Below are 16508 nucleotides of genomic sequence, written 5' to 3'. Positions count from 1 at the left end.
GACAGGGAATGGGGGTTGGGGTCGGTTCCTCCCCCCTTGTCTCTGCCGCTCCTTCCTCCTCAGGGGGAGCAGGACTCCTCACTCTTCCCCTGCTCCACCGTGGGGTCCCTCCCACAGGAGACAGTCCTCCACAAGCCTCTCCAACATGAGTCCTTCCCACAGGCTGCAGTCCTTCAGGCACAGCCTGCTCCAGCGTGGGTCCCCCGTGGGGTCACAGGTCCTGCCAGCAAACCCACTCCAGCACGGGCTTCCCACGGGGTCACAGCCTCCTTCGGGCATCCCCCTGCTCTGGCATGGGGTCCTCCCCAGGCTGCAGGTGGAGATCTGCTCCACCGTGGACCTCCCTGGGCTGCAGGGGGACAGCCTGCCTCACCGTGGTCTTCATCACCACAGGCTGCAGGGGAATCTCTGCTCCGGCGCCTGGAGCATCTCCTCTCCTCCTCCTGCACTGACCTGGGGGCTGCAGGGCTGGGGCTCTCACATCTTCTCACTCCTCTCTCCAGTTGCAGTTTCTGTTGCACAGCAACTTTTTCCCCTTCTTAAATCTCTTCTCCCAGAGGCACCACCACCATCACTGATGGGCTTGGCCTTGGCCAGCGGTGGGTCCGTCTTGGAGCCGGCTGGCATTGGCTCTGTCGGACATGGGGGAATCTTCTAGCAGCTTCTCACAGAAGCCACCCCTGTAACCCCCCCGCTACCAAAACCTTGCCGCACAAACCTAATACAGCCTTCCCCAAACAGAATTCCTCCTGTGAGCTTCCGTAACTTCCTAAACATCCTGCAGGACAACACTCTTAAATCGACCAGCTCCAATAGCATAGCGCTCAGCAAACTTGCCTTCAGAGTTTTGTTTGATAAGCCAGAACTCTTTGTAAATGGTCAGACGTTTCAAATTTAAAAGCACCATGTGAATACAAAATACTTATTATTGTCCTATAAAAAGTAATTTGCAGTCTATAGCTAACACTTTTATTTTCCAGTTACTAATGTCATTGGCCTGAAAATGCCGAAGAGCTGATGGTGTACTTACTGAGCTGTCACAACAAAGCCTGTGTAACAAAGAGTACACTGTAAGTCCAGGGCACCCATCCTGACCTTGAGCTAAAATTCAGTCCTGTGAGTTTGACTTGTGTATTCCAGCCATGTTGACACAGTTACTGGCAGTAAGTCCTCTCCATGTTGCTAGGAATGTCTGAAATACAACATCGTGTGTTACCCAGCCCTTGCTTTTCCAATAATTTCGTGTGGGTTTACCTATTGCTTTGATAAGCAAACACAACACTACTACCCAGTGGCAGTCTGCAGCTTCAGCATCCTGAAGGCATGGACCACTGTTAAATTTTCCAGTCTCTGGCATGAAACTCAGCTCTTATAACTTGTAGCTACTTATGTCCCTTTTCTGGTTTGTTGAAGAGAAGCATTTTGGTAGATGACATATTCACTGACTTTTTTTTTTTTCCTGACAAATTTGATCACTGCAGTGTAAATCAATCCTTGCTCATCTCCTTTTTTTCTTCCTCTCATAAATGAGGTTACATGAATTTTATGAAAGAAGTGGGGCAAAGGTGGCATGTGAAAATTTCATTTGGGACAGGACTGAGATAAGCGTATCTGAGTACAAAGAGAAGCTAAGGATCCTGTGTGTGCATTAAGCAGTAAAGATTTTTAAGAACTCTTGTGAGTATTGTGTTAAGAAAAGGTATTGTTGTTATACATTCAACTTGTTGAAACTCATCAAATGCTCCATTTAAAACGTGTTTTGATTTAATATTATCAGGGAGCCATACTCTGTTCCTGGTTAATTCATTTTTATTACCACAGTATTTTGCTTTCCTATTTTTGTACAGTCTATAATTGCTTTCTCCTTTTGTTTCTTCATTAGCCTTCTGGCTTGAATGTCTTTAGCAGTGCCACCTCTCACCAGTATAGTGCTTAGCCTTTTTGCTGAGACTTCCGTCAAGGTGTAAAATAAAAGGGCTTTAATTCTCTCGTAAGGAATTTCCCCAGAGCAGCAGAGCATAGGCTTCAGCATTTCTGAGCTGAAACACACAGGCTTTTGTCAATTAAAACCTGATCTGATTTATGCTAGGGTCATGCCAGCTACAGAACAGCTCATATTTGAGGAGATGCAAAGGAAGCGCACAGCTATTCTTGCCTTTTTCTTCCTCATACTGGAAATAGAGCATAATATGAAGCCAGCATCCAATTAGTACTTTTTTTTTTTCCCCAGAAACATCTGTCTTACCAGGAATTGGCTGGAGATCAAAAATAAATGTTTTATTCGCAAACACAGAGTTCCAAAAATAAAACATAGACAAATTAAACCCTTTGTAAATAAACTTTATATAAACCCAGCAATATTAAAAACCTAAAAATGAAGAGTGTTGTGTGAGAGAAATTGATTTATAGGGAGTTTTTCAGATTGCCACAAATTAAATGGAAAATGTGAAACAGGAGATTTAGTTCTGACATGATTCTGAAAAATGCCAGGCTCCGTTGGTGGCTGCAAGGGCAGGATGCAGATGTGCCTAAGCAGAGACACGTGCTGCTTTTTAGGAAGCCGTAGGGGATCTGGAACATCTGGGTGAAAGTGGAAGATTCGTCAGAGGCTGTTTGAGAGACCCTCATGCTTTTCCAGCAGTTCAGAAGCGAGGTGAGATAACCCACAGCATTTAAAATAGCAACAGAGCCCGGCATTTGGGCAATTGAATCCTATATTAAGGGTACAAGCTTTGAGAAGTTGATATCCACTCATGAGAAAATTAAAGACAACCGTATATTTATATTTGCCTGCGCAGTTTCACTTACTGAACATGTTAAGCACAAACCTGTGAAAGTTTGTACATAATCTGAATTTGCATTTATTATCACAACGAGAAGCGTACTTTCATACATCTGTGTCAGTGTTTCTGCCTTTCAAGCAGGCAACCTGTAAAGTTTTATGCTGTTATTTTGATTGTCTTTTTATTTTTCGTGGGGTTTTTGCCCACATAGCCAGGGGCTCTGACAGATGAGTTACAGTGACACTTGCTACACTGATTTAACCCGCTCGGGTGTCCCCCGTTGCTAGAGGTCATATTTTCCCATAGTGGAGCTGGCAGAAGCGAGCGTATCGGCAGCTCGGTCGCTGCGCCTCCTCGTCCAAGGGATTACAATCTATAATAGAAGACGGTTGTGCATTTATACATTCGACTGTAGCAGCAGTGGTGGAGGTGTGGGCACACGCTCACGTCTGTCAGCTCTGCTGTAACTTCTGCCCTGGGGAAAGGCAGATGTCTGTGGTGTGATAAAGTATTAAATTGGGCTTAAGTGCATTTTCAGTTCAGCTATACTACTGTTCACTTCAGTGTGCCTGGGTCAAGGCCTGAAAAAGAGGTTTCTTGCATAATTATTTTTTTTCACCTACCTGCTGTATCCATTTTCCACAGGTGTTGTCCACTCTCTTGACATCTAAAAAGAGAAAAGTTTTGCTTGAAAGGAATTTGGGGGATGGGGGTTGTGCTTGGTTTTCCCTTATCACTCATCTACAGAAGCGTGGCCTTTGAGCTAGGAAGGTGTAGATGTTCATATACACGTTAACTTGCCATTCTTGACTTCCCTCCTAGTAGATAATTGGAGCTTCCTAATATTTGGAGTTTTTGGAGGCGACAGCAATCCGGCTGGTGCTGGCGAGATCTCTGGCAGCTGTATTTCGCCCCTTCGTTAGGCTTCCAAATCCTTACTTAGGTCCCCTACTTCGTTTGCAGAACTGCAGAGCATACCCTTTCTGCTGCCTCCTCAGAAGGGCCAGGTGATCAAATCTTTGAATGTGTCTCATTTGTGTGGCTAAATCTCTTTTCAGTGGATTTAAATACTTGCACAGTTTAATGCATTTCAACAAGCAGTTCTGCTTTTCACTGCAGCTCCTGGGTTTGGACTGGCAGTGCTGAATTAAAGTTCATGGCTCCTCATCTATTCAGTTTGTACCATTTCCATCACTTAAGCGTTTGTCATTTAGCAGCTGCTCTAACATTTAAAGTGTTATCTCAGGAGTGGTGACATTATAGGATTTTTTTCCCCAGTGATTTGTCTATCATGTAAGTCATTCTTTGGAATGAAAAAACCAGTAAGAATATTAAAATTATCAGATTTTCAGAGCAAAGCCAGACTTCAGCTCTTTCCCACATTAGCTTTCTCAAATTTTGCTTCCTTTTTTTTTTTGTATAAAACACATTTTATAGCTCTTTATAATTAAAAGGGGGGGGGAACAACACGACAAGCTGCAATTGAGTGCTTGTTGTCTAAATGACTTCACAAGCAGTTAATAATTTCATACTCTCAGGTCTGTTTTGATGTACCGCTGATTAGTAGTTACATTTTTGCCCTCGGATTTTGAGTTTAAAATGTGAAAGTTCAGCTGAATCTAAAAGATTGTGTACTAGCAGAAAATAAGATTAATGATGATCTATAGGCTGATAAAAGGATTAATTTTTATATAAGGCTGCACTTAGGATATAATAAATTACTATGGATAAATGAATAAGAATCTGAAAGTGTGCTCTGTGGCTGGACATAAAATAGTAATAACTGTTTTATTTTTCTGCATTGCTTGTTGGCTGGCTTTTCACACAGTTGATTTTCCAGGTCAAAATATTACAGAAGTAAACATGTCCTCAGCATGTAAATTCCCAGAACGACTTTACCACAGTGCTTAATTCGAAACTGCCTTGTGAACGAAAGCAGCCATTTCCCTCCGTAGGAGTACCACCCCAGCTCCTCATCCTCAACCCCATGATTACAGGCTGTGCAGCTTTTACTTCTCCTCTTCTTGTTTCACAGTCACACATTGTTTTAGCAACCTGTGGAGTTAGTGATATATGGTGGCAGACAAACCCAACTGACACTTGTTTGCAGATTTCTCCCATTGCTAAGTTCGGGAAAAAGCACACTCACAACATTATAGCTGGAAATGGGTGAATCTAAGAATCAGGAATCTGAGGATCAAATTCTTTCCGGGTCACAAAGTAGCCAAGGAACTCTAGTGTTGCCTGTGAAAATTGAAATCTGAGATTTGCTTCCACTTTTGTTGTTTAAAAATTTGTTGTTGAGGATCTCCTTTTACAGTAAGAATATAGTTTTCCTTGTCTTTCTAGAAGCCTACAGGAAGGAAAACCTACGCTGCAGAATAGAAATGAAGGTAATTTATGTGGGAGAACAGATTTGCCATCATTACAAAGAAGTAGTCTTTAAAATTGATGCGTTGACAGCCTTTTCATGCCTTTTTGACTATTGGATTATCTTCTAACATTCTTACTCTCAGATAATAAATACTTGGATAGCCCTGATTTCCAGCAATTTAAAAAAAATGCATTTTAAGTTAATAATAACTATTTCAGCTATTTAAAAGATTTTTGTCAGGAATTACAGGGCCTACATGAAAAACTTTAAGCTTCTCAGTAAGAGTATGTGAAGCTAATTGCAAAGAATTGAGTTATTACAGCAAAATAAATCACCCCTTATCTGGCTGACTTAATCTGCCTTCTTTTGCACTTGCATTTGCATTTGTAATGAATAAAGCCACATGCACAGATCGTTAGCATTGCCCAGCTGAGCGGGAACTCACTAAGCTGCAGCAACTCACTTGTTTCCAATCAGCTGATCATAGCCCTCAAAATGGAATTTTGAACAACCCCCTTTCCCCACTTCTGAAGCACTGAGAGATCAGGTAAGCAAAATCGCAGCTTGCGGGAAGCTACGTTTCTTTCCATGGTCTTCTCAAATTGCACCTAGTACATTCTTAATTTTGAAGGTAAAGCTGAATTTCCTCTCTTTATAATTAAATGTATAAATATAGATTTCAAAGCTGATGTTTACACACTGATTTTAAATGACGATTTAAATGCTGAGAAGATTAATTTCGATTCATGTTCAAGTAATACATCATTTACCTTTAGCTGTATTTATATTTCACGATCTGCTTGTCCCATTGCTGCTCGGATGTGGAGGTTGTGTCTTTCCTACTGCAGATGGGGCCTTCACGACGTGGCAATATAGCATCTGCTTAACTGAAATCACTTTTGAGTCAGTTTTGGTAAATTCCTGCAGTCATTTATAGTTGGACAATCCCTGCAGCCTTACGGCCTTGATTATTTACGGTCCTGTGCGTTCTGTTTTCATCAGCTCAGTAATACCACAGACTTCCTTCGCGCAGGCTTTGCAGCTGTCTAAATGACAACACTCAGGGCAAAAATAACTGAATCCTTAGTCCTTTGACAGGGACCTCTGGGTTTGTCAGCTTTAACAGGTTCCAGTGGTGATGCCCCAGCTTCCCACCGCCCCGTCTGGAGGTTCCCACAGGAGGCACGTTTATGCTGTGCCAGCTCGTAATGCCGCATACGAAACCACGGAGAAGGGGGGATTTGCAGTAAGATTCCTGACTATGAACTGGAGCAAATAAGCCCTGAACACCTGTATCCTAAACAGCAGCTTACCTGCGAACCAGTAATTTTCAGTAGAAGGATGGGACGTGCTCTTAGTAACGATAGTGCATAAACAACTAATGAGCTTCCTTTCCTAGATCCACCCCCTCCCCCTGTCCAGGGTTCTTTTAAGCCAATATAATGATCTTGAGGGCCTGGACTATTATTTATCAATGTTTAGGACTGGCAATTAAGTATCTTTGACTCCTAATCAGTGGCAAGTCCCTAACAATTACATGACTGACAAAACTGCTTAAGTGCGACACTTTGAATCAGTGGGGTGTACACAAATCCAGAAAAGCACATAATCACATGAATCTGATAAAAGTCATGAAAGTAAAATTTGTTGCCTAAACCCCCCTAAAGTCGGGGGAGACCTGTTTGCTGTGTTCTTGTGTGTAGCTGAATGTGTGATCCTTCAGAGCACATTGCACAGCTCGTCCATTTTGGGAGATGTTTCATAGACCATGTGTCGAGTAAAAGGGAAGGACGAAGGAGAGGAAGAATTTTCTGTTTGGGCCATGCGTTTTTAGAGGCATTGCTTGTTTCCTAACTGTTAACAATGCATTCGATATCTTCAGTGCCCTGAGAGTGAAAGGAACAGGGTCATTTACAGGAGGCTTATATCGTTGTGGGCGAAATGTAAAAGGAATAGTTCATCAAAAGAAAATCTGTGGTTAACTTAGTAAGAGAAGCCTAGATTTCCAAGGAAATCCATATTCAGAAAGGAACTGGGTGACTAGAGAGAATATTTAATTTCCCTTGGGGACGTGAAACACTTCCCTGAAGTGAACTGAGGGTCCAGTAAAAACAAACATGCCGTCTCCAGTTTCAGCGTATTCAGGACAGTGAATTCTCAGCCGTTATTGGGCGTGCTGGGTGAGTGCCAGAAGAGACGTCTGTAACCAAAATTCAAATCCATTTCACTGAAACATGTTACATTTTAAGTATATTTCGTTCTTAGTTTGAAAACTGACAGTAAATTCCACTGGTCAGTTCTTTGACTGTTTTTGAGATGTTTTCCAACATTAAGAACATACAAGCACTGAAAACAGGGGTTTTTCGCCGGTTTTAGAGTTCGAGTTCCCCTAGGGACTCTAGCTTGGGACCCACGCCTGCCTGAGCAGTCTGGGAAGGACGGACGGATGGCGTGGTCGCAGTCCCCTGGTCTTGCCTTGCATCTTGCGAAGGGGTTTAACACTGTCCCATGGCAGACCCGCTGCCTCGCGCAGGGGAGACCACCCTCCGCAGCCCTCCGGTTCGAGCATCAGCGCTGTCCTCCTGCCTGAAAGCGTTAGTGATGAGCCGGCGTCCCGCCATGCCAAGGCCTGCAGAGAGGCGGTCCAAAGCGGCTTCTCCCGCAGGGACCTCCCAGTTGGAAAGGCCGGGCGGCTGGAAGCGCGGGCGCCGCGTTAGCAGGGGCTCTGTGCCCGGCTGTAGGAGGGGGCTCCTCTGGGGGGGCACCGGGACCGCACCGGGGACGCTTGAAGGATCGGTACTAATTGAACTGTCAGCAGGCAGAGGCGCTGCTGGGGATTTACCGTGGGTTTACTACTTATCATTTCTCTACAAGCAGTGTGCAAAAATAGACGTAAGTTCTTGATGTATTCAGTTATTAAAAAAAAAAAGAAAGAAAGAAAAACAATTTACAAATCTTGACAAGTTTGTCCTGTTTTGTATCATGTGGCAATTTCATTTGCTAGGTGCATTTGAGTACGGTGGGTAACTGTAATGCAGGTCCATAAATGGATTAGGTTTGGAAGAATCCAAATTAATTACTATGCCCCTTTCTATAATTTTTAAAATCTCTGTCAGAATAAAGAAGCTTTTTCTTCCTTAGACATTTCTAGTTTCGTTTTGAATACGAGTTAATTCCAAATATCATGCTTTAAAATGAACTCTCACACTATTAGGAGTTCTCATGCATATGAAATAAATGTTTATCCCTCTAAGTGGGTCTCAGGTGCTGATGTGAACATGAGCACTCAAGAAGCAGTACCTAAGAATAAAAACTGCCCTTCCTTGACGCAGCCAGGCCGTTCTGCCTGCTGAGGTGGAGCTGAAGGTGCTTCTGCTAACCCTGTCCCTTTGAGGTACTCAGTTAAGCTTCTCATGATTAAGTGATTTAGTTTTTTGTAACAATTTCCTTCACAAAAGTTTGACTAGTTGGACATAAAATGTGGCTTTTGAGCACGGAGTTACACCAATGGCTGGTAGAGAAAAAGTAAGAAGAGAGCGGTGGCTTGCTTCAGTCCAGAATTTGATGGGATTATGAAGAGATGATGAAAGTAGGAACTTCCCTTGTCTAAATAAAATGAATGATGGTGAATATAGGAAAGATGTGAGTGCCGAACTGTGCCATTCTGAAGACCTGCCCAACAGGCCCTGAACTCCTCCAGGTAAGATGGTTCCAAATTGAGTCCTTAATTCCTTTTAAATTGCCCTTTACATCAGTGGAAGTTTTTCCAATTCTTTTGTTTAAAATACACACAATTGAAACAAAAGGTTGCGCTCGGTCAGTATTTGCAGCCAAAAAAAGAAATGCGTTCACTTCAGAAGAAACCTGTTCCTTTTGCGTAGGGTAAGATGATTTTCCTCCATGAGCCATCCCAATATTTTTAAAACCCCGTTATGAACACAACCTACTTACCCTTACTTGACAGCACTACAGGATTGCCCCTGCGCTCAGCAAAGTCCTGCTTCCGCTGGAATCAGTAGAGCTACTCCCACTGGTGTCAGCTGAAGCTAAAATACCGCCTATAAACTAGAATATAGAGGTGCCCTTGCATCATTAAAATACAATGGGGATTTTAGAAATATTTGGGGGTTTTGTTTTTTAAATATAGCTGTGAAATTTACGATGTAGAAGATGTTTTGCTTAATGACTTGGATTTAATGGGGTTTGGGTGTTCTTTCAGGTCATGTTTTTGAAATAGTATTGTAATAGAAAAATTATAATAAAGTAAGGTATATCTAATGGTATTTTGTTGAAGAACCTGGCTTTTTAAACTGCGGAAATAAATAGAAATACGTCAGGGACTTTCTTCTCTTTTGTTTGTTTAGTTTGAAAATGCTTTTCTAAATGGAGAAGACTTTACATTTCTGTAATGAAAATAAATGAACCATTTATTTTTTCAAGTTCAGTTAGCGATTTTCCTGAATGTGTTTTTCAACCCCTGCAAGATAAATGTTATCTATCTTTTGGTTCTTGGAGAGGGAGAGGGTATATTAGTCCTTCAGGAAACTTACATTTTGATGTGTAAACAAGGCCCTCTATAAATGGGAACTGTTTTTCTCTCGAGTTTTATAACACTGTTACATTCATTTTGGCCTTTGTTTTGATTGCCTGTGAGAGCTATCCTTTCCTTTAACTACATATTGCTGTGACAAACTCAAAGCTTGAGAGACTCACGTTCTTTTATCTTACAGCCCTGTCTTGTCCCAGGTGACATACTACACCATTCAATTTATGAATCAGCGACATTCTTTTCTATTAGTGTCTTAATATCTGAAAAATTAAACTTATATTTTGGGCCAAACTGAAGTTTAGCACAGTGGAACAAAAAGCAAAAATTTATAAGTATTTTTTAATCAATGGACTGTTTGGTGATTCCAAAAATATTCGAGAACTAATACAGTATATGAAAAGCAAACGATAAAAGATAACTGTTGGGCTGAAAATATTTTAATGGACTGTTAAAGTTGATTTAGTTGCCTTGTGAAGGTAGCCTCTCACACTAACAGATGAGAGAGAAAAACGGAGATAAGAACAAAAGAAGTGCATTCAACATAGACATACTATAGACATCAAAGAAATAAGAGTGTTAGGAGAAATTCCTCCATAAAATAAACATGTAATATAAATGGGAATAGAACTCTCTATCTCAATTCTGTTTTTTATAAAAAATTGTAGTTCAAATGGAGATAAGATTTTAGCCTAGTTTCCTAAAGAAGTATCAGACTATCATGCTGTTTGGTTAATTAAAATAAAAATTAAACTAGGAGTAAAAGTCTCAGAGATTCTCAAAATTTTCAGGAATTTGACTAAAGGGGCTATGCAAAGGCAAAAAAAAAATTAGTCTGTTCCACATCCTCCATGAGAAAAAAGTAGAATTTTATTCTACATTGTTTAGCAAGGGTCTCCTCCAGTTTGAAATGGGATGGTTTGGAAATAAAATTTTAGTTGTCCTTTTCTAAAATAATACAACCAAATAATTCTAAATAAATCTTGGTACAAAACATGACATTAATATTCTTTTTTCATTATACACAAATATTAGAAAATATTATTTAAAGACAGAAGCAAGGTAGCTGGTTAATAGCATAATCAATGTTTATGCTCTGTCAATCCAAATTGTGTTTTTAATTTATGATGCCTTTTCTCATATTACCACCAGTATGCTTTGTGATAAATGTTATTTTAAATTATCATTTTCATAGACATGTATTTTGTGATGTACATATTTATTTGTGTATTTGGTGTAAATTTGTCAACTCACTGTTGAACTGCCCCTGAAATTTAGTCTTTAAAGGTCTTATTGCATCTTTGCCAGGCACAGCCAGGCACAAATTTAACAATCTCAGCTGACTAAATCCACTCTAAACTAAAAGCCACAACATGGTGAATTTAGGTCACAAGTTTTAGGACAACTTGCAAAGAGAACTTTGAGAACGTGGTTAAGTTTGAACTATTGCAATGATATTTTTGGAGTCTGCAAATGGTCTCAGATAATTGTTGTTCTGAGTCCAAGAGTGTACCCTGAGAGCTCGGGTGCTTAATTGAAACCCATCAGAGGAAGTTTTCCCCTGTGGGTGCCCGGGGAGCCCGACCCCGTCTCTGCGGTCGGCCGGGGACACGGGGGAGACGGAGCTTGGCAGCCGCCCCCTCGGGTCCTCTCAACGGCCCTCTTGAAGCAGAACGCTCCACTGCTCTCCTCGTTCTCTCTTACCACTCCTGCGCTGAGGTGAGACCTCCGTGTTCCACCGGAGACTTTTATTCCGCTATTAGTCACTTTATTATTGCATCCACTACTCTGGCTGGTCAAACTGCTTTGGAGCGGGCCATATTCCTGAAATCCCGCTTGAGTAAATTGTTCAAGCGTTGGACAAGGTGAGAAGAGGAGGGTAATCCAAGCAGAGATAGCAGTTTCCGTATTCCCAGTCCCTGACAAATCCTTCCAGTCAGACTACGTCTTCGTGCTAGCAGCGCCAAAGACACCCGTGTGCCATCTGAATCGTGCCTTTTCTCTCCCCTCCTTTACTTTCGTCCAAATCTGAGACCGTTCAGAGCAAGGTCATGGTTCTGCGTATACTGGAGTTTTGTAGCATCCGATCACATCAATGCTTCCATCAAGCACGCTGCCATTTTCGATTCCTCTGTGGCAGACGCGGTATTTGGTAGGGCAGCGCGGCGCTCGCTCTTTGAGAGAAGCCAGCGGGCTCTGCCGGGTCGTTATTAGCGCCAGGACTTCATGGAGTCGGCCATTGGTAGGATATTCCTCTGGATTTTCTCAAAGAGAGATTATTTACTGCTGTTAACATTTTCTGGGTAATCTCCATGTACTTTTGTTTCCCCTGCCATTCTGAGCCTTTCATGGGCATTATCCAGTGATTGAATAGACAGGCATGACAGCAGACAAACTGTCTTATAAGCTGTGCACCAAGCAAGAAGAAAGGAAAAACAACAAATGGTCTCTACAGATACTCTTAAGGAACACCTTTCTTTTCTGGTTCATGTAGCAATATATGAGGACACCTTCACAGAGGGTGTATGAAGGGACTATGCATGCTGAAGCGCACTGATTACTGGTATCTGTCTTTCTAGAAACAAGCAAGCTGACGTGTTCATTTCAGACATGTGTTAGCAAAGCAGCATTCAGTACACTAAATTAACTTCTTCCTTTGTTGCCTATTTTTATTTGACAAAGGGTTCATTGCATATCTCACACATTCTGCTATATACGACCCTCGCCTGTCTAGGCCATATCCAGTAAAGAAAGACCTCGCCTTTCTAGCAGCTTTTATTTTTGATTGAAAAATATCAATACAAAAATCAACAGCAAATGAGGAACGAAACTTTTAGGCCATTGTGACTGTTTTGAAACAAACTTCGTAGTAGCTACTATACTGATTGAATTATTCCTGCTTATATGCTACTAGAAAAGAGCTTGTGTTTCAAGATGTTTGAAAGTGATACAGCACTTCTCCCAGACTGTCACTGAATTTTTCCAAGACATTTGCCTTTGCAACAGAAAGTACTTTGATTTGAAAAACTGAAATATATGGCAAATGTTAAATGGATTAAAAGCTGGCTCACTGACAAATTGAAAAATGTGGTGTTAATGGACAGATATAAATGACTGGGATGTGTCTAGCAGGGTCTGACTGCAATCAGTTCTTGAGTGAATAGCACTTAACATTTTTATCAACCGTCTAGACAATGATATAAGACATCTTCAGTAAAGCTTGACCATGACAGACATTGTTGAGGTAGTAAATAATGTGCTAGATAACTGCAGAAGCTAATAAAACAGATTTTAATATTGCCAAACACCAGCCTCTTGTGCGGGATAGGAAAGTGTATGTAGTTGTAAAGCTGTGATTTAGAGAAGGACAGGTTATCAAAGATAATTGGGTCTACTTAAGCTCTTTGTGCAATGTTGTGGAAGGAAAAAGCACTAATGCAATAATGTATGTATTAAAGTCAGACTGTCGAGTGGAATGGGGTCACGATTGCCTCTGCATGCTGTATTGATAAGACTGCTTCTAGAATGCCAAGTTGAATTTTGGTGTCCCGTCTTAGGGAAAATAAGGAAACAGGACAAAAGGAAGATATAGGGATGCACAGGACCTGGAGATCAGGTTTTAAATCCTATGTAGCTTTAAGAAGTTCGGCTTGGTTTGTCATTATGTATGGATATTTGGGCATGAAAAATTTGTTTGTAGGTATGGGACAAGGAGCAGTTTCGGTATCATTGATAAAGACGCCACAAAATTCAGTGACTGGAAAATTAAATTAAGGGGAAAAATGCAGCCTTGAATTAACTTGCACTTTGTTAGCTTTGAGGATTACTAAATAGTGGAACAGCTGATGCGGGGAGGTGATAGACTCATCAGTGCTAGACATCTTAAAAAAAAAAAAAAAGCGCGGGAAAGACAGAGTGCTCTTGCTAAAAGACACGCTGTAATCCAGCAGCTGGAGGGGACTGCGCGTTGGAGGTGAACAGCCCGTTGGGAGAGCAAGCACGGCGGTTCTGGCCATTGCTGGGATCTGTTAATTTTGTGATTTCTTTTTCACTGTTCATGTACTGTGAGGACAACAGTCATACATGTTCTGTCCTCAGTCTAAAACACATATGATTTAAACAGTTGCCTAGAGGAATCATGAAGAAATTACTTCCCCTGCTGTACACAGGACCAGATAGTTTGCTCGTTCTTTGCTGTCTTCTGATCCAGAAACCAGTCGAGGCTGAAACTCCGATCCCAGGAAGGTCGATCCAGTCCTCTGTGCTCTAAAAGGATCCTCTTCCACAGGTGGTCCCCAAATATGACTCGTGGTCACCACTGTAGTGGTCACCAGGTCTTACGGTGGGCAAGGACTCGGCACAGCCTCGAGGAGTGAACAGTAGTCCAGCAGAAGTCTTTGGGCTAAAAGCTCTTTCTGGCCTGAAGTACCACAGAACTATGAAACCTGGCCTCAGAACACGAGAGTCTCGAATGTAGGGCTGGGTTCTCCAGTGTCTGGCTGTGTTAGTTGGGCAGCACTTTCCGGGGAATAATTTTTTTTCTGACTCTAATAGATGGAAAAATTAGAAAAGCTATCAAAGAAGCTTCTTCTAGATCTGAAATAGCAACAGAGCCTTTAAACCAAAATATAGGTTGAGAGCAATTGCTCTCAGTCTAATTGGATGTGTTAATAAGTTGGACCATCTGAGAGAAGAGGTAGTGGACTGAGGAAAGTGTGAGATAAAAAGGTTGTTACCACCATGGGAAAGAGAGGAGCAGGTAATCTGTTGCTTGTTGGAACTTGGTGGTATCAGCTGGGGTAGGGGTTATAGAGGAAGGAGGTTGTACTGTGTGTACTGTGTGATGAAATCATTATTTCTATTGTGTCCATGTTAAAAACATTTTAAAATTTAAAATTATTAACATTTTAAATTTTTTTTAACATGGACACAATAGAAATAATGATTTCTTCACACAGTTTTGGGACTTACAAACTTCAGTAGGCTCCTTTTCAGAAGGTACCCTCCCGGAGTATGTCTCTAAGGGGTCAGAGGTTGAGAGATCTTTTAAAAATCGTCCCACTGATGCCTATTTCTTTCTGCCTTTAATAATTTGTTAGTGTCAATTCATTCTGATATTTAATGGTTGTTTAATTTCATCCATATAGTTTACAAGGCACTTGCATCAGATGAAGCGTATTGTGCTCAGGGAAATGAATTGGCAGGACCTGCAAATCTTGATGATGCTTGTCAGAAGACGTATTTTGTGGAGCTTGAGAATATTGGCAATTCTGCATTTGTTTCTTAGGTGTGGTCTGTTTCCTTTGGTGCATATCAGTCCACAGGGAATTTGCTTCTGATGATAGGTTTAGCAATGCTGGAGCTACGGGTAACATGCACCTCAGGGAGCCAGATTCCATAATAGAAAACATTTTTTGTCCATTGTCCCCGTGTAATACATAAGCAATATACAAAAGGGACAGTGGTTTGCTTATTCATATGCCACTAGATTTTACCAAGGAATTATTTGCTGGTTTGTGTCTTGTACTTGCAGTTTATCAGAATTCCTCTTAATTAAAAGCTTTAACGTATTTAGCTACACCTTATTTGGGGCTAGTCATTTATAAAGATGTGCTTTATCATGGTACTTACAGTGTTCAGCTTACCCTTTTTATGGATGTAATAGACCTAATTTGTACGGGTATATTGTTGCTTTTAGCAGTGTGATACTGTGCCTGCCTAGAAGCAGAAAAAAACACTTTTGGTTTGAGATTAGAATTAAAAGTTTATTGATGATCACTGCTATTGGAAATGCTGGAGAAAATATCAAAGGCTTTTTTTATTAGTTGGCTTTTTGTCTGTTTTGAGGGTTTGGGGGGGGGGTTTAAGTCATATTTAATGATTATATTCACTGTGACATTTTCTTCCAGGAATATCAGCCTTGTAACACCAACACGTGTCCAGAGTTAAAAAAGACAACCCCTTGGACACCTTGGACCCCAGTCAATATTTCAGACAACGGTGGCCACTATGAACAACGTTTCCGATACACCTGCAAAGCGCGGCTGCCTGACCCAAATTTGCTAGAGGTGGGAAGGCAAAGGATTGAAATGCGTTACTGTTCCAGCGACGGCACCAGTGGGTGCTCGACAGATGGTAAGCAAAGCTCGAGTGGCTGCACGACGCCTCCTGCGAGCCAGGTGTCTGCAGTTCCCTTTCCGCACAGAGTGGAAGTTTTTGCTCGCTGGTGTTTTGCGTAACAGGACTGGTAATGAAAAGGAGGACATAGCGATCACAACGGGGAATCTAGCTTGTATTTCTTCTGGATGTGGCTTCATCATTCAGACTAATCAAGTGTCTCTTACCACTGATTCTGAGATTTGCCAGGTTATTTTAATATTCTTTACAATAACCTGTGAGCCATGACGTGGCAGCCCAGTTCTTGGAGGATTCCGTCACCTCCTTGTATTCTCTCAGGATTTTACTGGGGGAGAGTTTGTGCAACATTAATGTATTTGATAAAGATTTAGCTAGAATATGTAGTATTGATGCCGAGAAGAACTTTTTGCTCAGTAATTCTAAAGTAGGAGCTCTAAGATTCATGCAGGTATTTAACTAAATAAGGAGTTTATGCACTGGATAATTTCTATTATAGAAGTTTATGTTATGCTATTGCTAGAAATTTAAAGTTCTGTTTATTTCTGAGATGGAAAACTGAACTCCTTCAAAATCTTTTCAACTTTAGATCACTTTAAATTGGAATTATTTTATTCCAGAACTTTGTTCTTTCCCTATCAGTAATATACAGTTTTGAATAAATGTTATG

The 16508-nt window shown here is 41.3% G+C and overlaps 1 protein-coding gene across 1 annotated transcript in view; it reads left to right on the top strand.

Moving 5' to 3' along the window:
* The window catches only part of SEMA5A (sema domain, seven thrombospondin repeats (type 1 and type 1-like), transmembrane domain (TM) and short cytoplasmic domain, (semaphorin) 5A), a 222359-nt gene that overhangs the window by 176079 nt on the left and 29772 nt on the right, over positions 1-16508 (top strand). The window contains exon 15 of the mRNA XM_010571431.1: positions 15613-15838. Coding sequence (XP_010569733.1) covers positions 15613-15838 — 226 coding nt within the window. The remainder of the gene's footprint in view (positions 1-15612; positions 15839-16508) is intronic.

The sequence above is a fragment of the Haliaeetus leucocephalus genome, unplaced genomic scaffold (genome assembly GCF_000737465.1).
Source record: "Haliaeetus leucocephalus isolate CR32 unplaced genomic scaffold, Haliaeetus_leucocephalus-4.0 Scaffold328, whole genome shotgun sequence".
Lineage (NCBI taxonomy): Eukaryota > Metazoa > Chordata > Aves > Accipitriformes > Accipitridae > Haliaeetus > Haliaeetus leucocephalus.
Note: the sequence above shows the minus strand (reverse complement) of the source record. Positions and strands in the feature narration are given on the sequence as shown.